At 37.4% G+C, this 24,523-nt stretch overlaps 1 protein-coding gene and 1 long non-coding RNA gene across 2 annotated transcripts in view; one reads left to right on the forward strand and one right to left on the reverse strand.

The window, feature by feature from the left end:
• Window positions 1-9,687: 9,687 nt before the first annotated feature.
• LOC138379663 (ankyrin repeat domain-containing protein 26-like) overlaps window positions 9,688-24,523 on the reverse strand; it is a 50,772-nt gene continuing 35,936 nt past the window's right edge. The window contains exons 7-13 of the mRNA XM_069464809.1: window positions 23,582-23,734; window positions 17,715-17,785; window positions 17,290-17,383; window positions 16,116-16,189; window positions 15,683-15,776; window positions 11,390-11,568; window positions 9,688-10,010 (exon numbers count right to left, since the gene is read on the reverse strand). Coding sequence (XP_069320910.1) covers window positions 9,947-10,010; window positions 11,390-11,568; window positions 15,683-15,776; window positions 16,116-16,189; window positions 17,290-17,383; window positions 17,715-17,785; window positions 23,582-23,734 — 729 coding nt within the window. The 3' untranslated portion in view covers window positions 9,688-9,946. The remainder of the gene's footprint in view (window positions 10,011-11,389; window positions 11,569-15,682; window positions 15,777-16,115; window positions 16,190-17,289; window positions 17,384-17,714; window positions 17,786-23,581; window positions 23,735-24,523) is intronic.
• LOC138379673 (uncharacterized) lies at window positions 18,926-21,029 on the forward strand. The gene is made up of 3 exons (XR_011232265.1): window positions 18,926-18,976; window positions 19,760-20,033; window positions 20,878-21,029. It is a non-coding gene; the product is annotated as an uncharacterized lncRNA (long non-coding RNA).

The following is a 24,523-nucleotide window of genomic DNA, read 5'->3' on the forward strand; positions in this document are numbered from 1 at the left end:
GGCAGGCAGCTGTCAGGCACACAAGCTGCCGACACCTCCCTCTCTCAGTAGTGACAGCAGTCTCTGTCTTTCGGGGGTCACAAAAGCACCCATATTCCCAGCTCCCACCCTGGCCCAGCTGCAGCAGAGGTGGTGGAGACTGAGGTGGGAGGATCACTTGAGGAGGCTCAGAGTTCAAGGACAGCGTGGGTGACATAGAGAGACCTCACCTCTAAAAAAACATGTAAATAAATAAAACCACAGTAAGATACTACTTTACACCCAATGGAGTGGCCAAAATGAAAAAGAATAACATTTCCAAGTGTTGGTGAACATATAGAGCAACCAGAACTCTCACACATTTATTTCGTCAGTGAAAAATGGTGCAGCCTACTTTGGAAAACAGTTTGGCAGTTTTGTAAAACTCAAACATATGCCCAGTATAAGGCCCAGCTATTCTACTGTTTTTACACAAGCGAAATGAAAACGTATGTCCCCACAAAGACTGTACAGTCATGTTTGCAGCAGGTTTGTTTATAATCGTTCAAACCTGGAAACATCCCAAATGTTCAACAGGTGAAGGGGTTAAAAGAAAACGTTGTGCTATAACCACAGGATTGAATGCTACTCAGCATCAAAGAGCAGTAAACTATAAAATGGAATGGGTGAATAGAATGAAAAATAACTCAAATATTTATAGCAGCACAATTCACAATTGCAAAGATGTGGAAACAACCCAAGTGCCCATCAATACATGAGTGGATTAGTAAAATGTGGTATATGTATACCATGGAGTATTACTCAGCTATAAGAAATAACGGTGATATAGAATCTCTTTTGTTCTCCTGGAGAGAGTTGGCACCCATTCTACTAAGTGAGGGATCCCAAGAATGGAAAAATAAGCACCACATGTACTCACCAGCAAATTGGTTTCCCTGATCATCACCTAAGTGCACATTTGGGAATAACACCAATTGGGGGCCGGACAGATGTGGGGGGTGGGGGGTGGGGGGTGGGGGGAGGAGATGGATGTATACCTACACAATGAGTGTGATGCACACTGTCTGGGGAATGGACACACTTCAAGCTCTGACTCGGGGGGATGGGGGGCATGGGCAATAAACCTGAACATTTGTACCCCGATGATAAGCTGAAATAAAAAAATAAAAATAAAAATAAATAAATAAAATAAAATGTGATATATGAGTACCATGGAATACTACTCAGCCATAAAAAATGGTCAACTAACACCTCTTGTATTAACCTGGATGGGACTCGAGACCATTCTTCAGTTGATTTTAAGTTACCAATTTTATCCAAAAATGTGATCAATCGACTTTTACCCAAGATATGAAGCTGTGATTGCTTTTTCTTCCTTAGTGGCATTGGTTTGAAATTTCAGAAAAAGTGTTGGGTAGCAGTAGTGGTAGGTGTATCTGTCTTCTATAGGAGCTTCGGAAAGCTCCCTCAAATAATTTCATGTCAGGGCTGATATTAGCTGACTATCAAGGAAGCTATTTTATCATGGTTAAGAAATATACTTCTGTTTACAGTTTTCTCAAAGATATTTCCTTGCAGAATCTTGTATTTATTGAGATGATCCTATTATATGTAGACAAATTTCTACCCATTTTCTGTAACATAATAAATTACCAATATGAAATGTTCATTGCTTCTTTGTGCTGAGTGCTACCTGGTCATCATATTTAGTATGAGTGACAAATTGATACAAGGATTTTATAGTTACTTTGAGTTTTTTCCATTTCTGCTAATTAGAGTAATGAGTGGGTTTTATTTTTTTACACTTCTGCTATGATAGCAGGACACTGTCTTTTGGTATCAGGGTTAAAACTGATTCTTAAAATTCATTGGGATAGTTATTTCACAGGGCTCTGAATAATTTTTATACATTGCAAATAGGTGAGATTTCAAAACTACTAATTTGACATCTTGTCTTTCGTGGGAGATAAATTTGGCTGATAATACAATTTCTTCTTTGATGATTGATCCATGATACTTAAAGCATTTTTATTGATACATAATATTTGTACACATTTACAGAGCACATGTGATATTTTGTTACATGTATAGAATGTGTGATGAGCAAGTCGGGGTATTTAAAGTATTTACCACCTGAAGTAATTATCATTTCTATGTGTTGGGAACATTTTAAGTCTTCTCTTTTAGCTCTTTTGAAATAAACAATACATTGTTAATTAATCAAGTGTGTAGAAAACATCATGGCATTCTTACTGTTTACAGAAGTTATATATGGATCCATGACTTTTAAAATTACTATTACTATAAAGGAATTTAAAAGTAAACCACAAAAGTAATTCAAAGGATATTTGAGGAAAAAAAAAAAGGCTGGCTGACCAGGTGTCAGGGCAGTTAAACAGATGAAGTCAGCCTTGGGTGCAAAATTAGGTTTTGTGTCTAGATCTTCCAGTTAGCGGGAGTGACACAGGAGGAGACGGCAGCATTTGGAAACCCCACACTGACAGACAGAAGAGAAGAGGTCGTTAAAGCAAAGGCATCATCTCATCAATACATCAGGTTCCAGCAAATATGGACCACAGTTCTGAAATGCCGGTTGGTGGTTAATTTTGTCTTGCTTCTCTCTCTCTCTCTCTCTCTCTCTCTCTCTCTCGTCTCTCTTGCAGACATTTCCTTTAAATGGAACCAGAAAACCACACTGGGCTTCCAGTATTTCTCCTCCTGGGACTTTCTGAGAAGCTAGGGTTTCAGTCTGTTCTCTTTGTATTGTTCCTGTCTTTGTATCTGGTGACTGTCTTTGGGAACCTGCTCATCATCCTGGCCACTATCTCAGACTCCCACCTGCCCACCCCCATGTACTTCTTCCTCTCCAACCTGTCCTTTTCTGACATCTGTTTCACTTCCGCCACCATCCCAAAGATGCTGTGGAGCATCCAGGCACAGAGCAAATCCATCACCGGTGCCGGCTGCCTCACACAGATGTACTGTTTCATGGTTTTTGGACTTCTGGACAATCTGATTCCGATGGTCACAGCTTATGACCACTTTGTGGCCATCTGTCACCCCTTGCACTACACAGTCATCATGAACCCAGTGCTCTGTGTCCAGGTGCTTGTCCACACCGGGCTTGTCAGCATCCTGGGGGCCCTTCCTCGGAGAGTGACCGTGTTGCGGCTTCTTATGGTGCAGTCACTGAAATCCCACACTATTTCTGTGAGCTCCCTGAGGCTCTCCAGCTCTCCCGCTCTGACCCCTCCATCAATAATGTCATATTATACATTGTGACGGTGTCATGGGCTTCTTTCCTCTTGCTGAGATTCTTTTCTCTTCTTCTCCAACTGTTTTTTCTGTCCTGAGGATCTCAACAGCAGGGGGGAAGTATAAAGTGTTTTCCTCCTGTGGGTCTCACCTCTCAGTTGTCTGCCTGTTCTGTGGGACCTGCCTGGGGTCTAGCTCAGTTCCACATGGACACACGCTTCTCCGACAGGGGTGTTGCCTCGGTCCCATACACTGTAGTCACCCCCATGCTGAACCCCTTCATCTACAGCCTGAGGAACAGGGGCATGAAGGGGGCCCTGAGAAAGCTTCTGTGCAGTGGGACATCCTCTCAGTGACAGCAGCAATGATCCTGTGCCCCAACAAGTGTAACTAAAGACAATGGAACATATTTTTATGGCTGAGTAGTCAACTACAAAACACAATGGTGATGTAGCACCTCTCATATTATCCTGGGTAGAGCTTGAGCCCATCCCGCAAAGTGAGGTATCACAAGAATGGAAAAATAAGCACCACATGTACCCGCCATCAAATTGGTACTAACTGAATAATGTTCAGAAAGTTTATTACAAGAATTAAATAAGAAAACTGATGTACATCCCAGTCACAGGGTCTTCAATTAATACCATGGAATTGTTTCCTTTTTTTGGAACCTCAGAGTCAAAAGGTTATCACCCAACCCCTGCTCATGACACATTATTAGTACTTGGTCATGCTCTACATCTGATCATTAGCATTGTTTAACGCAGAACTTTGAATACGATAAATGCTTTCATAAACATGAACTGTGAAATGAAGTAATAATCCCACCAGTGATCTTTTCCATAAGGAAAGATCTATATAAATCAGTGCTCAAAATTAGAAATTTCATGGCACTGTAATAATTGTAATACGTCCAGACATTGACAATGACCACAGCACCATTATACCAAATTGATGTCTGTCTAAATCTAAATCTATCACTACATACAGTGATGAAAATTGTAAAACAAAAATAACCCATGACTTAAGTCCACTAAAATATTAATGACAACTTGGTTGTTTGGCTGCTTAAACAGCTGACATGAAGGCAGTTTTAGTGTCTAAAACTCAATGACACTGGTTTCAATTGAAATATCACTGAAAAGCTAATGAAGGCAAGAAACATCATTTAAAACACTATGTAAATTTCCATCAGGCATATATAGTACAAAATCACTTTCCTTTCATAAAGATTCTCCCATGTGATATATCTAATGGGAAACAATGAAAACATCATGTCAACAGCCCAGGAATAACATTTTATTATTTTTTAGATCATAGATTTTTTTCCATAAAATGGGTACATATTTTAATGTGGTTTTCAAAGTAGATCTTTATTTACACTGAGCTCATCAGCAGGTTAGAGGAGAGGATATATGGGATCCAGATGCAAATTCAGAAGCAGCTAGAAAGAAAAAGAAAGAATTATACTCTTCATCTAAAAGATAGTCACACACAGCTAACTAAATGTAAGTCAGTAAAAAGGAGTTGAGAATTTTAGGAGTGTTAGTAAGAATCAAAAATATGTATATACAATGCAAAGTTACTATTAAGTATAATTTGCCCATAGTTGCACACTGAATTAATTATTAATATCATTATGGTAAAGCAGCAGAGCTTCTGCTGTTCTCATTCTTTATTCATTTATTTTACAACTCTGTGCTAAGGTATATGGCCAGCACTGAAATTACAAGATGGAGATACAGTCCACCCTTCAACAACTGTATACTATAACCTGAAAAAACACAGAAAGAGCCCATTTCCATACTGCTCATAGATACCATGACAGGGATAAAACAGGGAAGTACCAGAACACATCCTCTGTTTGTGTCAATATTATAGGTCTTTTTGTTTTTGTTTTTGTTTTTTTCTGGCGGAGACAGTACATAGATTGATACCCACAGGATAGGGAGAAAGTATGGCAGATAGAAGAAAGAAGCCAATGCAAAGACCTGGAGGTGAAGAGGAACACTGGGGAATTTTAAGTGATTTAGGTTGACCAGATGCTAGAGCAAAGGGGCAGAGTATGGTAAGAGGCAAGAGATAAGGCTAAATAACTTCACAAGAACCACTTCCCCATGACCCTTCCTGATTTCCAATGACATTTATGTCTCTCTGTTGCCCATACATTCTCATCAATTAGTTCCTAGTTACTAGAGAATAAATGTGTTTTTTCTATTCGTGAGATACTTCACTTAGGATAATGGTCTCCAGTTCCATCCAAGTTGCTTCAAAACACATTACTTTATTCCTTTTTACAACTGAGTAGTACTCCACAGTGTATATATACCACATTTTACTAATCCACTCGAATTGATGGGCACTTAGGATGATTCTACATCTTTGCACTTGTGAATTTTGCTGCAGTAAATATTCAAGTGTAGGTGTCTCTTTGATAAAGTGATTTCTTTAGGGTAGATACCAAAAAGAAAACTACAGACCAATATCCCTTATGAATATAGATGCCAACATCCTTAAAAATGCTATCCAACCAAATTCAATAGCACATCAAAAAATAATTCACCATGATCAAGTGGGCTTCATCTCAGGAATGCAAGGATGGCTCAATATATGTCAATCAATAAATATGATTCAGGACATAAAGAGAAGCAAAAACAGGCCGGGCGCGGTGGCTCACGCCTGTAATCCTAGCACTCTGGGAGGCCAAGGTGGGCGGATCGTTTGAGCTCAGGAGTTCGAGACCAGCCTGAGCAAGAGCGAGACCCCATCTCTACTAAAAATAGAAAGAAATTATATGGACAGCTAAAAATATATATAGAAAAAGTTAGCCGGGCATGGTGGTGCATGCCTGTAGTCCCAGCTACTCGGGAGGCTGAGACAGGAGGATCCTTTGAGCTCAGGAGTTTGAGGTTGCTGTGAGCTAGGCTGACGCCACGGCACTCACTCTAGCCTGGGCAACAGAGTGAGACTCTGTCTCAAAAAAAAAAAAAAAAAAAAGAGAAGCAAAAACAAAAGCATATGATCATCCCAATAGATGCAGAAAAAGCATTTGACAGAATCCAGCACTCTGTCATGATTAAAAACTCTCAAGAAACCAGGCAGAGAAGGAATATACCTCAAAACTATAAAAGACATATAAGACAAACCCACAGCTATCATCACACTGAATGGGGAAAAGTTGAAAGCATTCCCACTAAGAACTGGAAGATGAGGGTGCCCATGGTCACTACTTCTACTAAACATAGTACTGGAAGTCATAGCCAGAGCAATTAGGTAAAAGAAAAATAAAATGTACCCAAATCAGGAAAGAGGACAAACTACTGATTCTTGCTGCTGATATGATCTTATATCTAAAAAATCCAAAGACTCCACCAACAAGAATTGGTAAATAAATTCAGCAAAGTCTCCGGTTACAAAGTCAGTGCACGCAAACCAGTAGCATTTGTATATAGTAAAAGGAGCCAAGCTGGGAGTCAAATCAAAGACTCAATACCATTCACAATAGCTACAAAGAAAATGAAATGCTTAGGAATATACTTATCCAAGGAGGTGAAAGATCTCTACAAGGAGAACTAAGAAACTTTGATGAAAGAAATCACAGATGACACAAACAAATGGAAAAACAGCCCATGCTTATGGGTGGATGGAATCAACATTGTTCAAATGTCCACATTGTCCAAAGTCAGTAATAGATTTAATGCAATCCCCATCAAAGTACTAATGTCATATTTCACACATCTAGAAAAAATAATTTCATGCTTCATTTGGAACCAAAAAAGAGCAGAAATAGCCAAAGCAATCTTAAGCAAAAAGAGCAAATCTGGAGATATCACCTTATAAGCCTTTAAATCATACTACAAGGCTATAGTAACCAAAACAGCATGGTATAGAAAAAATATTTAATATAGTATCTATTACCAAGCAACAGAAAGGGATTCCACTTGCTATTTACAGTTTATTTCAGAAATCAACAACTATTTTCAATTTAATTAATAAATTTCTGCAACGTACCTTCTTCTAGTTTCTAGTTATGCTTCCTCCCAACTCCTGTATCTGAAATGAGACAAATATTACTACAATGTTTAAGTTAAACAAGAGAAATTATCATGGGAATAATACATTGCTTACAAAATGTGGCCTTAATGAAGGAATAGTTTTACAGATTAGAGCTAACTTCAGATTACGTAAATAAAAAGATATTCAGATGAGTAAAATAAAATTCCTACTTATTTTAAGTTTATGTAACAGAGAAAGAACATCTTGTGTAATTGTTTAGATTATTCTGATAAAAATACAGTTAATATTGGTATATTGAATATACACCATTTCAGAAGAGTGATGTTTCCTCTTATTAATATAAAGGTTAAATAATTCAAGTCATATTTTGCAATGAATGTGTTTCTTTGTCATTCTTAGCAGCACCCTCTTCTTTATAAAAGTTTAATCATTTTTTAAATTTCAGTGGATTTTTTCCTTAAAGTGAACTTTCCACTCTCCAGTTTTTGAAAATTAGAATTTTAAGGTATGTTCTATGCTAGTAATTTTTCAGCACAGAATCTTAAATACACACATGAAGAAAGTGTTACTGTCATAGTTTCCTATGAAAATTCTACTGCAAAAAATTAAAAATATTATGCTATCTGTATTATTACTAACATTTCTTTATTCATATAGACACAAAGATTTTAGAAAATCTGCTTGAAGAAAAGAATATATATAGATTAAAGTCAGTTTTCAACCATAGTTTCTTTGATACAAGACTTTGTAGGATTAGAAACAGAGAAAAGAATCTATTACTCTTTCATTGTAGCTTTGACTTCTCTTCAGAAATCACTATCAATTTTTTAAATATATGACTAATTAGAGTTAGCGACAAAATGACGAAATGTGTGAAAATATTTCAACAATATTACAAGTGTCCCCATCTAGAGTGCTCTTACTTGACTCTTTCATATAAAAGTATTCTCTCACTAAATGCCAAGAACAGGATCTCAGACTCTACTGAACATAGTAATATGTCATGGTGGTAATGATAATATGATAGCCAATGCCTTTATAAATTTTAGGTGTGAAGATTATGTTTTTTAACTTTTAAAAATAATTTTAGAAATGGGGTCTCAGTGTATTACTCAGAGTGGTCTAGAACTCCTGGCCTCAAGCAATCCCCCCACCTTGGCCTCCCAAAAAGCTGCATTACTGAGCCACCGTGCCTGCAAAGACAAAGGTTTTTGGTGAACAGATTTCCTAGTATTTTGAGAGACAGTTCTCTGTTACATCTCTGTGACAATAACATAAAGCACAGGCTTTATAAAATGTGTGAATGTGACAATAACACTACTAGCTAGGCCTCACAAAAGCAAAAATTAAATGTTAATACCAGATATAAAAGGAGAAGGCTTCATTGAAAGAATCTTTTATTACAATTAAGAAACACTATGTAAAATGTACATCTTTACCTGACCTGAACTGAGGAACTGCTAAGGTATAATCATCTTACCTTTCCCCCAAAAGCTCTTCTCCTGAGTATTTCCTACATATGCGTGATGGGTTTTATTACTTCTTTATACCCCTTTCGCAGGGACTTGCATAACACACATTTCACTTAGATAAAAATGAAATACTCTTCTCAACACATTGCTTACCTTTGCACTGAAGAAATCTCTCTCTAGATAGAGAAGTCTCATGGCATAACAAATTTAACTAGAGGCCATCTTTTTCTCCTAACTCTTAAAGAGGACCTGCTGGAAGTAGCTGCCTCTATTCCGACCCTGGAGTGTCCTCCGCCTCCATCAAGTCTCTTGCAGCCTTTCACTGACCCTTGAATATGTCACCACACAAATGACTGCTGAGGGCAACCGACGTTGGGAAAGAGATACCAGGTCAAACATGAGCGCTCAGAGGGAAAAGGGACAGACCCAGGCAAAGGAGAGGGAGCTGCTCTGGGACGGCCACCCAAGCGCTTAGTGACAGTGTTTCGATTTCTGATGGGTCCAGTTTTGTCGTAGTTGGTGGGAGGCTGGGGTGGTTTTGCCCATATTCATAAGTGAAGACTGGCAAATATTAAAGGACTTGTTAAAAGTCCCTTTCATTTTATTCCTATTTTACCATTGAATCACACATTTTTCCTCTTACTAGAAATATAGTATTGCTGACCCTACTTGAGTGACTTACTACACTGCCTGGCAGAGATCACAGCAAAAAGGAGAGAAAAATCTCTTGGTGATATTAATCCCTGTCCCATTCAGTCAGACAAGGTGCCCTCAGTGGCTCCTGAAGTGTGTGGAGCAATAGCTTAGGAGAGCCTGAATGTTGCCAGAAAAAATAAAAAAGCTTAATAAACTGATAATCTTCATTTTATGCATAATACCAAATCAAAAGCTACTTGGTCTTATGGAGTAAAAACATAAACCACTTTTAATAAAAACACTGTTCCTTTCTGTTTATTTCCAGGTACAGATTAGGTTTACACATGGCAGAGGTAGCTTCAAGTGCAACATTAATACAAAGAGCATATCTGAAACTTCATTTATACTTTTTCATTTTTAAATATAAGTATATGAAAACATAATATACAAAACAACAACGTATCAACAAATTTTAGCTAAGTACACAGCTTCTCTCATATTTAGTATCTTTCAAACTATGTCCCAGAGTAATCTAAGTGTCCACAGTTAGCACTGTAGGACTGGCCACACACAGTAGGACTGGTATATTAAGAACTCTTGTGTTTCTCCTCAAGCAGTTCAGTCCCGACCGCTGCTAGAGTCTGATGAGCTCTATGAAGATTGCAAAAATAAGTGGTTAGTATTTCATTTTTTTGTAAATTATTCCTAAATGACTTGCAATTTATAAAGTTGCCATAAGTAGATAAAATTTCCCATTAAACAGTGTTTTAACACTGAATATATGTCAGAGCGTGCCTACTGTTTGCAGTCACACTTTTAAAATCATTTCATAGATGTACATTTATTTCTAGAGAAAGTTCTAATAAGCAAGTAGTTCAGACAAAGTATGGCGGGGAGACAAATGGCCATCAATGATGCACTGCTTAACAGGCAGCGCTTGCTGCCTGCTGGAATGGCTCTCTCTGTAAGACTCTTGAGGATGCCACTGGAAATGGTTGTGTTTAAAGTGTAACTATGTGAGATGACAAATATGTTAAATTGCTAGACTGTAATAACCATAATAACGTAGTGATGTGCAAATGTGTTAAAACATCATGTTGTACTCCTTAAGTATACACAATAAAATATTAAAATTTAAACAAAGCTAGAAATACTTTCATTTAGTAAATTCGTTCAGAGGTTTAAAGAAAATCTCAGAGACATTGTCAAGCACTTGCTTTCACCGCCCTTGTACATTTCACCCATTATCTGGGAAAAATTAAGTATTTGGCAGTGAGGAATAGTTCAGAGCAACAACTTCTAGGGGAAAATGAGGTCACTGAGCTGGTGATCAAAAAGAGCTAATGCAGCTCCAGTGAAAATGAGCTGCCAACATTGTTACCAAGGTATCAAGGTGGGACCTGTCCTTTCTGTCTTCCACACACCTGACCCTCAGGCTGAACAATGTATCACTTTTAACCACTTTGTGAAGTATCCACCCCTTCATCCCTGTGTTAATCTTTCCATATTTCACAAGTCTGCCTTTGCGTAGAGTGGAAAACTACACAGGATAGTCTGTCCCAAGGTGCCCACTAGTGACGATACCGAAGATCGCAATCAAGGGAAGGTAATTTACGAAGTGGCAGAATATGATGAGAGAGCAGCCGCAGCAGCACGTGACTGTTGCGGTGTAAGTTCTGTCTTCCAAAAGGCAGTTAAACTCATTAGCATTTCTACTTAGGGAAATGCTGGCAAGCAATTTGTAACAATAGCACTGTCTGAAGTATAAAGCTTCAAACAAGGACTAAGAGATCAAGTTAACTACATGGTATTACATGGAGAAAAGGTATATAAAACCAGACAAAGGGAGAAAGACATGAACTACCCTAAAGCAATATGTCAAAGGTAATTTCACAAACATCATTTACCAAAATGATATTATCTAGTTTTCACTTCCAACTAATCTCGTGAGCCTCCTTTACCAAAACTTATGTTTCTGAGGCAAATTAATGAGCTTACTTTATTTTCTATGGTTCCATATTTTGACTTACTTGCTTAGTTCACTGGATGAGGATTTTCTACGTTTTAATTCTTTCACATAGAGTTGATTATGTCTTCTAAATGTGGTTTCATCAAAATCGTCTTGAGAAGTTTCTATTGGGGAGACTTCAGATTCCCCATATGTAACGCTGAGATCCATCTGAGTTTCCATCTGAGATGATGGTTGTGTCTAAAACAAATTGAAAGTACAAATTTTTAGATAATTATAATATGAATAGTTATTGCATTTTTTAAGTTTTGAGTCAGTGATTCAGAGAATAATTTTAAATATGCAAAAAAGCAGAAATTTAAAATGTTTATCATCAATATCACCTAGTTAATGTAATTCAATATTAAATTGAATTTTAAAAAAGGAATGATTCTTATTTTGGTACTCATGTAATCTGATAATTCAAAGAAAAACAGAGTCATTTTAAATTCTTACAAATTGAACTATGTCCCTTAAGAACAATTCAAGAGTGTGGTCTAATCTCTAAATCAATTTTTTTTCTTTTCCTAATGTTCTTGTTTTATGCAAACTGGTCTTAATAATCAAGTAATTCTCCAGGGAGAATCATTAATCTGAAAGACCAATTTAGTTTTAATGCTGATGGAAACTGCAATATTTAAAGGGAAAAATAGATGCCACCTTCCCTCTAGAAATCTACAAAACAAAATAAAGTTTAAGTCTTCTCTATATTAATAATGTATGTTTTGCCTGATTCTTATAGCTTTTCAGTTTTTGGTTGTTTTCTAATTTGGGGGTTTTGATTTGTTTTGTTTTTTTACTTTCTTTTCTTTTTTTTTTTTGAGACAGGGTCACACTGTGTCTCTCAGACTACGGTGGCATGATCATAGCTCACTACAGCCTCCACCTTTGAGGCCCAAGTTATTGTCCTCCCTCAGCCTCTCAAGTAGCTGGAAGTACAGTCCATACACCACTACTCCTGGTAATTGTTTTATTTTCTTTATAGAGATGAATTCTTACCCTGTTACCCAGGCTTATCTGGAACTACTGGGCTCAAGTGATCCTCCCACCTCGGCCTCCCACAGTACTTGCATGACAGGCATAAGCCACCATGGGTGGTCTCTTGTGGTTTTTCTATCATCCTGTTTCTCTCCTTCCATTGAACTCTAATATTCTTTTTTTGAGACAGCGTCTGACTCCATCACCCAGGCTAAAGTGCACTGGCACCATCCCAGCTCACTACAGCCTCTTGAATTCCTGGGCTCAAGTGATCCTCCAGCCTCAGCCTCCAAGTAGCTGGGACTGCTGGTGTGTGTCACCATGATTGGCCATTTTTTTTCTAATTTTTTGTAGAGACGGGGTCTTGCTATATTGCCCAGGTTGGCCTTGAACTCCTGGCTTCAAGTGATCCTCCTGCCTTGGCCTCCCAAAGGGCTGGGATTAGATGTACTCTAATATTCTTTAATACATAGTCTCATCCAGAGATCTATTTTCATCATTGTCTTCTTTCATACTAAAATCTGATTTTCAATCCTATACTTCCAATTAAAACATTTTGAGGGCTATCAAGGCCCTATTCTTAGTCCTTAATTTGATTTTTTCTCAGCACCAACTGACCATACCCTCTCCTCTGCTCCTCTGACCCACCTTATTTCTAAATGCAGCACCCCTGATGTTTACTCTTATTCCTCTTTTTAAATTCTCTCAGAGCCCCTTAAATATCAAGGCTTTAGCCCAGATTCCCTGATCTATGCAGCCCTGACCTCTTTACTGAGGGCTCCTCCTTCTAGTTCACGTCTCACCGACAATGTTCTCAGCCACACACTCAGCAACATTCCTTGCCGTGGATTACTTGTGCAGACAGATATAGCTACTCTTCTACAGTCTACGTGTTTTCCTACTGTGCTACTTTGAGCGCAGTGTCATATTCTAATCTTGGGGGCACCGTCAGCCTTAGGCTGTTGACCAGCATATTTTGTCTTTTTTTTCTTTTTATAATGCAAAACTTTTCCTTGAGTGTTAGACTATTTATTATATGCCTTTGTTTCCTTGTGAATAATCTCCTTTTCCATAGAGAGATGACCACATGAAGTCTTGTAAAGCTCTTTCAGATGCCCAGTCATTTGGAGGATTGTGTCTTCCCAATCTGGATTCTTCACCTCAAAATTGTGTCCATTGAATGCCTTAACCCAGGCAGTCTCTGGCTTAGGAATTCATGAGATGAGAGCTTTGTGGAGAAGTTAAGGCTATTGATTCAGTTGGTGCAAAGCTGTTTCTTATGGCATTTTTGATTCACAGGGTACACCTCAAAGTGGTGAGTAATTCTAGGCCATATTTCTAACTCATTTCTATGGGAATCTACAGAAAATCACCCATTGTTTTTCAATAACCTAAATAGGTTTTGAGTATTCTTACAAATTTTTCAATTTTTGATGCCTTAATCTATTCCTGTAAGACACACATTTAGGGCATGTCTCCTGCCGTCCTCACTCACAGAAGACTCATCATCAAAATATTGTCGTCTCCCTTATATGAAAACTATGCTAATAAAATGTGACCAATTTATATGAAACCTAAGAGAAAGGCCAGTCAACAACCATGTTCTAGTTTCCCCGATAGGTGTATCTGTAAACAGAATTGCATCAATCTTCCTATCGTGACTTAAAGAAACTAGTTAGTAGGTGTATCTGCCTCATTGCTCCAATTTAGTCCTCACAAGGAAGTCACCTGATCTTCATTCCTACAAAGGAGAGCACGATGACACAAGACTCCTGTTCTGCATGGTAAACAGTTACATAGTTTTCACTACACATCAATAAATTCTTATAGTATCCTGGAATACACACCAGTCTTTTCTGAGATCATACTTTTAAGCCTTAAAAAGACTGATGAACACACGTGAAAGGGAAAAAGTTAGTTTCTGAACTTCCGGTGCCAGGAGCACTGTGCTGCCCTGTAATGCCTGCCACGGCATCTCTTTTGTTTTAAAATCCAAACAGAAAAACACATCCCTTCAGAGGAACAATCTCGCATAATGACCTAGTTCCCATTCTTGACGGGGAATACAAATCACAACATTAAAAGCAATTTATTCTCAAAATCTCACTGAACAGTTTTAGATTACAAGAGAATTTTGGAATTCTAGAATCATTCCTCAAATCTCTTCTTAGAATTGTAAAATATATCATAAACTGCTGGCAGCGACTCAGAGAGTTGTGCACCCATGTCCACAGCAGCATTATTTTCAATAGCAAAAACCACAGAAATAACCCCAATGTCCATCAGTGGATGAATAGATAAACAAAATGTGGCATATATAAAATATTCTTTTCAGGCTATCATAATCTCCTTATTAAAATCTTAATACCAAAATCATTAATTTTATGAATTCAGTTTCTTCCATAAAGTCAAGAGGACTTGCACTGCCAGTAGCGAGTAATATCAGTATGAATGCAATAAATATACCATCGGTGAGACTTTTCATATTGCCTAAAACATTCTTATATACAGATAGTCCCTGACTTCTAATGACCCAACTTACAATTTTTCAACTTTGCAATGGCATAAAACCTTTGCAATTTTGATATAATTATGATGCTTCAACTTAAAAGTTTTTGTTTACAATAGTGTGAAACCGTCTCAATTTCAATATGTTTTGAATTTTAAATTTTGATGTTTTTGCAGGCTAGCAATATGTGGTACAGGAGATATTCAGGACTGCATTATAAGGTAGACTTTGTGTGAGATTATGCTACCCAACTTTAGGCTAATGTAAGTGTTCTGAGAATGTTTAGGGTAGGCTAGGCTAAGCTACAATGTTCAGTAGCTTAGGGGGATTGGGCGTTTTAAATGCATTTTTGTCCTATGATACACTCCACTTACGGTGGGTTATCAGGATAGGACCCCACTGTATGTCATGGAGCATCTATACTATGGGCGGAGCATCCTGAATCTGAAAATCTGAAATTCAAAGTGCTCCAAAATCTTAATCTTCTTGCATGTGGACATGACACCACAAGTGGGAAATTCCACATCTGACTTCATGTGACAGGTTGCAGTGCAAACACACTCAAAGCTCTGCTTCATGCACAAAATCATTTCAAAACATTCCATAAAATTACCTGCAGGCTTAGTGCATAAGGTATTTGTGAAACATAAATAAACTGTGTGTTTAGACTTGGATCCTACCCTCAAGATATTTTATTGTGTGTATACAAATATTCTAAAATCTAAAACACTTCTCATCCCAAGCATTTTGGAGGAGGGATACTCAACCTGTACTATCAGAGAAATAAAATTCCCTTTCAGTATGACAGAAAGTAAGTGACTGACTTACGGAACTTGGACTTAACAGTTGCTTCTCATACTGCTCCATGTTGTCCATTGCCTCTCTGATGCTTGCTTTTAATTTTGAATTTTCAATTTCAAGGCTAAAATGTATATTTTGAAACAATTAATATCACAGATAAATTTTTAAAATACCAAATAATTTTTGAACAAACATCTGAAAATATAATTACATAATTTCTTAAAGATTTGAAAAGCAGATAATTTGGCAACTGTATCATTTTTCTAGCTGTATTTTGTGGATAATATGCAAAATTTAGAAAAATGTACAAAAGGTATGCATTTCAAAATAGCTTAAAGCTAAAACTTTTCCTTGGCTTCACACAGATGTACTTATTACCACAGCTGATATAATCTCATATTACACTGCTTATTTGCTTTATAAATACTCAAGTTATTTTGCGTGCTGCTATTAATTATACTTTTGCATGTGGTCTTCCATCTTCTTGTTCCATCTTAAAGTCTCTGTCAATTGATCTGCCAGGGATTTTTGCACCTAAACCAAAAAATTTGTAAAGATTTACACTTGGAAAACCAACATGTCCATCCATAGATGAATGGATAAACAAAATCTGGTATACGTATTTATAAAATATTTTTACACTATTGAAATATTTTTATTGAAATCTTACTACCCACATCATTAATTTTAGAAAGTAAGTCAATTTCTTCTATAAAGTCAAGGGGACTTGCACTACTCCTAGTAAGTACTATCATTATAAATAGAGTAATGTTTTCATCAATGAGACTTTTCATATTGTATAAAATATTCTTATATATAAATAATCCCTGACTTATGATGGTCTTACTTCCAATTTTTTGATTTTATAATGGTGTGAAACCACTGCAATTTTGACATAACGATGATGGTTCAACTTAAAATTTTTTGACTTTACTATGGTATGACACATCCCAATTTCAACGTATTTTTTAATTTTGAATTTTGACCTTTTTCCAGGCTAGCAACATGTTGTATGTGAGATATTCAATATTTATTATATGACAGGATTTGTATTAGATGATTTTACCCAGCTACAGGCTAATGTATGTGTTCTGAGCATGTTTCAGGTAGGATGGGCAAAGCTATGATGTTCAGTAGTTTACATGTATTAAAGGTGTTTTCATCTTATGATATTTTCAACTTACGACGGGTTTATCATGGTATGACACCCCTGTAAGTCAAGGAGAATCTGTACTACAGGTTGAGCATCATAATATCAAAACCTGAAATTGAAAATGCTGCAAAACCTTAATCTTCTTGAGGGTCGACATGACACCACAACTGGAAAATTTTACATCTGACTTCATGTGACAGGTTGCAGTGAAAACACACTCAAATTTGTTTCATGTACAAAATTATTTTAAAACATTATGTAAAAATACCTTCAGGCTTTGTGCATAAGTTGTGTATGTAACAAATAAATTTTGTGTTTACACTTGGATCCCAACCCCAAGATATTTCATTATGTATCTACAAATATTCCAAAATCCAAAACATTTCTGGGCCCAACCATTTTGGATGAGGGATACTCAACCTGTACTACGAGAGAAATAAAATTCCTTTTGGGTATGACAGAAAGGAAGAGACTGACTTACTGAACTTGCACGTAACAGGTGTTTCTCACGCTGCTCAAGTTTGTCCGCTTGCTCTTTGATGGTAACTTTTAATTTTGTATTTTCTATTTTGAGCCTAAAATATACATCATAAAATAATCTCAGATAATTTTTAAAAATATCATGTAATTTCAAACCAAACATCTGAAGATATCACTACATAAATTCTTAAAGATTTGAAAAGTAGATGATTTGGCAACTCTATCATTTTTTCTAGCTGTGTTCATGGAAAATGTGCAAATTATGACTAATGTACAAAAAGTATGCATTTCAAAATAGCTTAAAGCTGAAATTTTTCCTTGGCTTTACACGGATATAGTTATTATCATAACCGGTACAATTCTCAAACTATAAGCTTATTTGCTTTATAATACTCAAGTCATTTTTTGTGCTGCTTTAAATTGTACTTTGTCCTGTGGTCTTCCAGCTTCTCAGCACGTCGTCCAGTCTCTTTCAGCTGATTGTGCACTTCTTGTAGCTAAAACAGGGAATTTTTTAAAAATTACATTTGGAAATAACCTGCATTTCCATCAATGCATGAATGGATAAACAAAACGTGGTATATAGAAAACATGGTTTTTAGACTAACACACTTTTATTAAAAAAAAAATAATCTAGCACAGATCTGCCCATCACCTGTTTGTGTAGCTAAATTTTATTGGTGCACAGACACACCCCTTCATTCTGCATATTATTTATGGCTCCTTTTGTGCTGTAACCGCACAGTGGAGCTGTTGCAACAGGGACCTTCTGGCTCACAAAACCTAAGATTTATCTGGCCCTTTACACAGAAGTTTAGCAACCCCTGCTCTAGGATGAAAATACAACATTATTCTTGTTTTCAAATTATGTCATACCAGATAAATACTCAAATTTACAAAAGTGGTAAAATGGGAAAAGATGGAAAATTACATTATGGTGAGCGTTTCTATTTTTGTGTTCCAAGCACCACTGCTTGAACTGTAGTTTTATTTTATTTTTATGAATATATTTAGCTTTTTATAACAAGGCAACTTATAAACTTTCAACATCTAATATTGACCATCATATTTCCTTTTCAGGGAGAGAAAAAGACAATTTAAAAATAAACAGGATCAAAAGTGCAATAGAGAATGTCAATTCCAAGTAGGACCCTACGGTTCTGCTGACTCTCCCATCGCGTGGCAGGGCTCACGTCATCACTAGGAGAGAATTTATTTTTAAAGTGTCATCTTAAACTGTGAGGATGACTGTCAAACCTCAAAATTAAACATGGCAAAGGAGAAGCCATGTTAAAACTTCCACTTAACCGTCCCAACCATATCAGAGCCATGCTTTGCTGACCACATACGACCACACACAGTTTTCTTTTTCTTGTTTTAAACAAGAGAAAGCAGATAGATACCAGTTGGTAAATGGAACTGTCTATATTCATAGAGAGACACAGTATACTCTCTTGAGTCCAATATAAAGGGAAAAGAGAAAAAAGCTAGACTTCTACGCATCACTACACAGGGGCATAGCACCCTGCAGATTCCAGTAGAGTGAGGAGAGCATGTCTTCATTTTCACCCACAGGGTCAGTGGGGTTGATCCTGTAGATGACAATGAGAAGTTCCATGGAATACTTTGAGAGGCAAGGTCTACACACGGAAAGACCTGAGTCTGAATACCAGCTCCACCATTCCTAGGTATGTGACCTTGTGCAAAAAGGTCAAACTAACGGCTCAGTTTCTTCATCTATAAATGGAGAGAATAATAGTGTCCTCCTTCCTGGGATGTGGAAAGATTACATTGGGGAATATACCTAAAGTACTTGGAAAAGTATGAGGCACATAGTTACTATTAACATTATTATTTTACTTTTTTTTTTTTTACATTACAATGATTTTATTGGTTACAGATTGCTACATTCCAAGGCATATAACTTTATTACTCTGTGAGGAGCAGTAAAGATCTGAGGGGGGGGGTCTTAGCTCTGGTACCGTTTGGCCTTCCTAATTATTTACAGGAAAAAAAGGGCAGAAATTGTGGCTGTATGTCACATGACTCCGGCTGCATAGTCACATTTGTTTCAAGGCTCAGAATAATCTAAAGTCCCAACAGTTTTAAGTTTGAGTTATTTAATTTCACATAACTTATGCAAATACTCCTGCCGTACTTTAAATCGTCTCCAGATTACTTACAATACCTAATACAGTGTAAATGCTATGTAAAAAGGTGTTGTACTATATTTTTAAAAATTTGTATTATTTTAATTGTTGTTATTTTTTTTTTAATTTTTGATCTGTAGTTTGTTGAATTGGTAGATTTGTAACCTGTGGATATGGAGGGCCCCCTGTATTAGCAGTACAATTTAGTAAGCCTTTTTTTTTTTTACTTTTGAAAAAATTCCTTTTTCTTTTTTTTTTTATTTCATCTTATTATGGGGGGTACAGAATTTCAGGTTACATACATTGAATTTTATCTTTTAGGCAGGTGGCACGCCCATGGAAGTGGTCTCCTACAGTTGCATTGAATCACTCTTCACACCACTGAAAGTGGCATCAAATAGGAAGCATGAGGTCCAGAATACATCCCTAGTGCTTCCTAGAACTGTCACCAGTTCCACTAGCCGGCAGAGCTTTTGTCTACTTATGAGAATTCATGGCTTTCTTCTGTCTGTAGCACTCGGTGGGATGGTCACGTACCGCGGTGCACAGACCAGCTCCAGGATTGAGCAGCATGGGACTGACGTGACCACCAGAGGTAGGCTAAAGCCACTGCCCTGAAAACACTGGACCCTATTGCTAAATCAAGGTGCCTGGAATAATTCGTTCCCAGCAACTGTATATTTGGGGTTGCGTTGGCAAGCACTCTGATGAGCAGATTAATGTTACGTGGTGTGGCAGATCAGAAGGGCTACAGCCGGAGCTCTTCAGTTGGTAAAGCAGTGCCTATCTACAAATCCCAGTTCTGACTATGTAATAAAGGAAGACTAATTTAAACTTTCTGTTTGATAGTGAGAAAGGCATGAGTATTTGAATGAACAATTCTTCCCTATTAGATTAAGTAGTTTCCATTTTAGATTTAATTGCTTAAAATACATTCAGAATAAAATTTTATTACATCAATCTCACAGAGAAGAGATTTTTGGTATGGTATAAAGTCTTTAATTTTACCCTAACAACTATGAAGAAAAAACATTTTCAATTTATATAAGCATAAGTGATGGGCACGTCAGATATTACTCCTCCCTTAGACAAATTTATGATCAGACAAGATTAACTCTCATAAAAAAAATCAAAGCAATGCAAAATGAAGGACTAACTTATTCTGCACAGACTAGACAACAAGGGCTGAGGCATAAGATCAATGAGAGTCACAACAGTCAGAAAAGCTTCATGAAGAAGGGGAGATTGTGCGCCAGGTCTGAATGCATGAGGCTAGATGACCAGAAACTGAAAAGGCAGCAAGGACAGCATGAGAAAGGCAGAAAGGTGGTGAAATCCACCAACTAACTCTGAGGATAATGTTCAATGGCAGGGAAATAAATCATATGTTCACATAATAACTTGTGAATGAATGTTCATGGCAATATTATACGTTATAGCCAAAAAGTGGAAACAACCTAAAGGTCCATCAAGTGCTGAATGGGTCGCTGGACAATAGGGTGTTATTGGACAATATTAAGCGATGCAGCAGTGACACCCGCTACAGCACGGACGAACCCTGCAAACACGCCATGTGAAAGGAGCCGGTCATGAAGGACTATGTCCCGTGTGACTCCAGTATAGGAAACGTGCAGAACAGGCAAATCCATGGAGACGAAGGTAGATGGTGGTCGCCCGGGACTGGGGGAGCTGGGGGGCTACGATGAGGGTGGAGGTGATGGCTCTGGGATGCAGGGTTTCTTTTTACAGTGATGACCACGTTCTGAAATTGATTGTGGCGATGGTTACACAACTCTGTGAATATACTAAGAGACGTTTAAATGGGTGAACTCCATGGCATGTGAATGAGACCTCAATAAAAATCCAAGGGCAGGATCTGGATAATTTTCTTAATTCTCTCTTTTGACGTACGTGCTATACATGGCCTGAATATTTCTATGCTTTTCTGATACAATTTAAATGAAAGGAAAATAAAGGAAACTTAACCTTTCAAAAAGGTTGTAAATTAACCTAAAACATTTGCATTTTGAAGAATAGTATAATAGCCTTTCTGTACAAGCTAACCTGAAATCCAGGACATAAGTGTAGACAGATTCTGTATCGAGTCACAAAAGCAAAGATGAGAAATAAGACTATGTTCTGGAACATTCCCTTAGACATTATCCTCTGATTTAATCTGGCCTGCCTCACCATGGCAATAGAGAAATCACTAAAAACATTGTTTAACAGGAAAAACATTCTCTCAACTTCTGTGAAGAATGATGCATAATCCTCAAGTTTCCTAAGGGCGGCACATATTATAAGAAAATATACTTGTAATTATAAGAAAAGATGCCAGGACAAAAGTCACAGTTTAAGAAATAAGTGCATTATAAATATAATAAAATTGTAATAAAACTAATCATAAGGAAAATATGAAAGAAAGCTGTCCACTGAAACTAGTAACCTAAAATACTTTATATTATTGAACCTGCTCTAGATGAACTGTTGACAAGTTAAATTTCATACATACTTGACTTGTGATCTGACTTAATTGCTGCTTTGAATCCTGGGCCTCATCTTCTAAATGAGCGTGACAACGTGATTTCTTATTTTATTGTATTTTATGTTCCAACAATATTGCATACTTTAGGCCAGTGGAAGTGATCTCTTACAGTTGCACTGAATCATTCTTCACACCTCCGAAAGTGGCATCAAACAGGAAGCATGAAGCCCATGATACACCTCCAGTACTGCACAAAACTCACCAGTTCCACTAGTCAGCGGTACTTTTTTCCACTTCTAAGAATTCACAGCTTCTCTCTGTAGTACTCAGGGGGATGATCATGTACCGCAGGGCACAGAGCGCCTGGAGCCTTGAGTAGTATGGGACTGACATGACCATTAGAGGAAGAGTAAAGCCATTTGCCTGAAAACATTGGAACCTGTGGCTAAGTCAGGATGCCCGAATCAGCTCATTCCCAGCGCCTGTGGATGCTGGGCTGCGTTAGCAAGCACTCTGACGAGCACATTAAGGTTGTGCGGAACAGCACAGCCGAAAGGATGCAGCCAGAGGTTTGCAGCTGGTGCAGTGATATTAATCTACAAATCGCAGTTCGAGCTACATAGTGAAGGAAGGCTAACTTAAATTTTCTTTTTCATAAGGAAAAAAACATGAGTATTTGATTCAACAATTCTCCTCCACTAGAGTAAGTAGTTTCAGTTTTATATGTGATTGCTTAAAATATATTTAGAATAAAACTTTATTATGTCAGTGTTGCAGAGAAGAAATTATTGGTATGGATTAAAGTATTTCATTTTTATCCTGACAACTGTAAACCTAAAACATTTGGAGAAGAGTATAATGGCCTTTCTGTACAAGTGAACCTGAAACCCATGAAATAAGTATACACAGAATCTGTATCCAGTCACAAAAGTGAACATAAGAAGTAAGACTATGTTCTAGATCATTCCATTACATATTATCTTCTGATTTAATCTGGCTTGCCTCACGATGGCAATAGAGATATCACTAAATATAATTTTTAATAGGAAAAAGGTTCTCTCAACTTCTCTGAAGGATGTATAATTGTCAAGTTTCCTAAGAGTAAAATATTATAAGAAAACATATAGGTAATGGTTAGAAAAAATGGCAGAATGAAAGTCAGAGTTTAAGAAATAAGTGTAACATCTGGGAACGACACCAATCGGATATCAGACTGAGGTGGGGGGTGGGGGAGGAGATGGGGGTATGCCTACACAATGAGTGCATTGCGCACCGTTTGGGGAATGGTAACGCTTGAAGGTGCTGACTCGGGAAGGGGGGGTGGGGAAGGGAGGGATATATACCTACATGATGGGTGCAACATGCACTACCTGGGGAACAGACACGCCTGGAGCTCTGATTTGGGGGGAAAGGCGGTATATGGGCAACGTATGTAACCTGCAATTCTGTATCCCCCATAATAATAAGATGAAAAAAAAATAAAGTAAGCTAGAAGAAAAAAAAAAAAAGAAATAAGTGTAAAGATCATAAAATTGTAATACATTTCATCATAACAAAAATACCAAAGAAAGCTGTCCCCTGAAACTTGTACCCCAAAATACTTTATACTATTGAACCAACTCTAGATGAACTGTTGACATGTTAAATTTCATACATACTTGACTGTTGGCCTGACTTAATTGCTTCTGTGAATTCTGAGCCTCATCTTCTAAATGAGCGTGACAACATGATTTAATCTCTAGCGAAGTCTGGGACCCAGAGAGCTTTTGTACAGTATCCACCAGTTCTTGCCGAAGTTGTCTCACAACTGCCTGATAAGACATTTTTGTTACTGATGTTATAAATCACCTCATTATTAAATTATGTTAACAATATTTAACATATATACTTTGAAAAATATCACCACATACATCGATTCACCTTCCTTTCCTTGTGTGTACCCATTCGTGTTTATCACCGAATTTGGCTAAGGACACCACAGGTGGTGCTATCTTCCTGCCAAATCAGTATTCTGTTACTCACACACAGATTTACTTCACTATTCATTCCTCCCCTGACGAATGTGAAATGCTTAACAACCCACTGACCACCTTCATAGGTATGCGGGCGGGACAGGTGGCGGTCAGTTCTACACCGTGAAACGTTTTCCCTCTGAGTTCCCCACGTATTCAATCCCTTACTTAAATCCTTCCAGTAGATTTCTATCTCAGAAGAAAAGTAAAATTCTAGTGGCCCTCTGGACCCTGGGTAACATGGACTCCACCTTCCTCCCCGACCTCAGGTCCTCAAACTCTGTCCCCTACCCAGTCCTTTCCCACTCTACATAAATCCTACCACCCCTGACTGCTCTGAAAATGGGGATCCAGTACCAAACTAATACACCACAGATAGCTGCAGTAATCTCTGTACTGGACAAAGTTATATCCAAATGTCAATCTTTGAGAGTTGAAATGAAAACTATGAGCAAATTGTTTGTAAAAATATTCAAAGTAAATTATAAATACTAGTAGGAAGACTAAATAAAATAAAGTTTTGCTGAATTTCAGCCCATTTATCCCAAATTATGATACAATTAAAGGTGGATGCCTTTAAAGAATTAA

Source organism: Eulemur rufifrons, unplaced genomic scaffold (genome assembly GCF_041146395.1).
Source record: "Eulemur rufifrons isolate Redbay unplaced genomic scaffold, OSU_ERuf_1 scaffold_114, whole genome shotgun sequence".
NCBI lineage: Eukaryota > Metazoa > Chordata > Mammalia > Primates > Lemuridae > Eulemur > Eulemur rufifrons.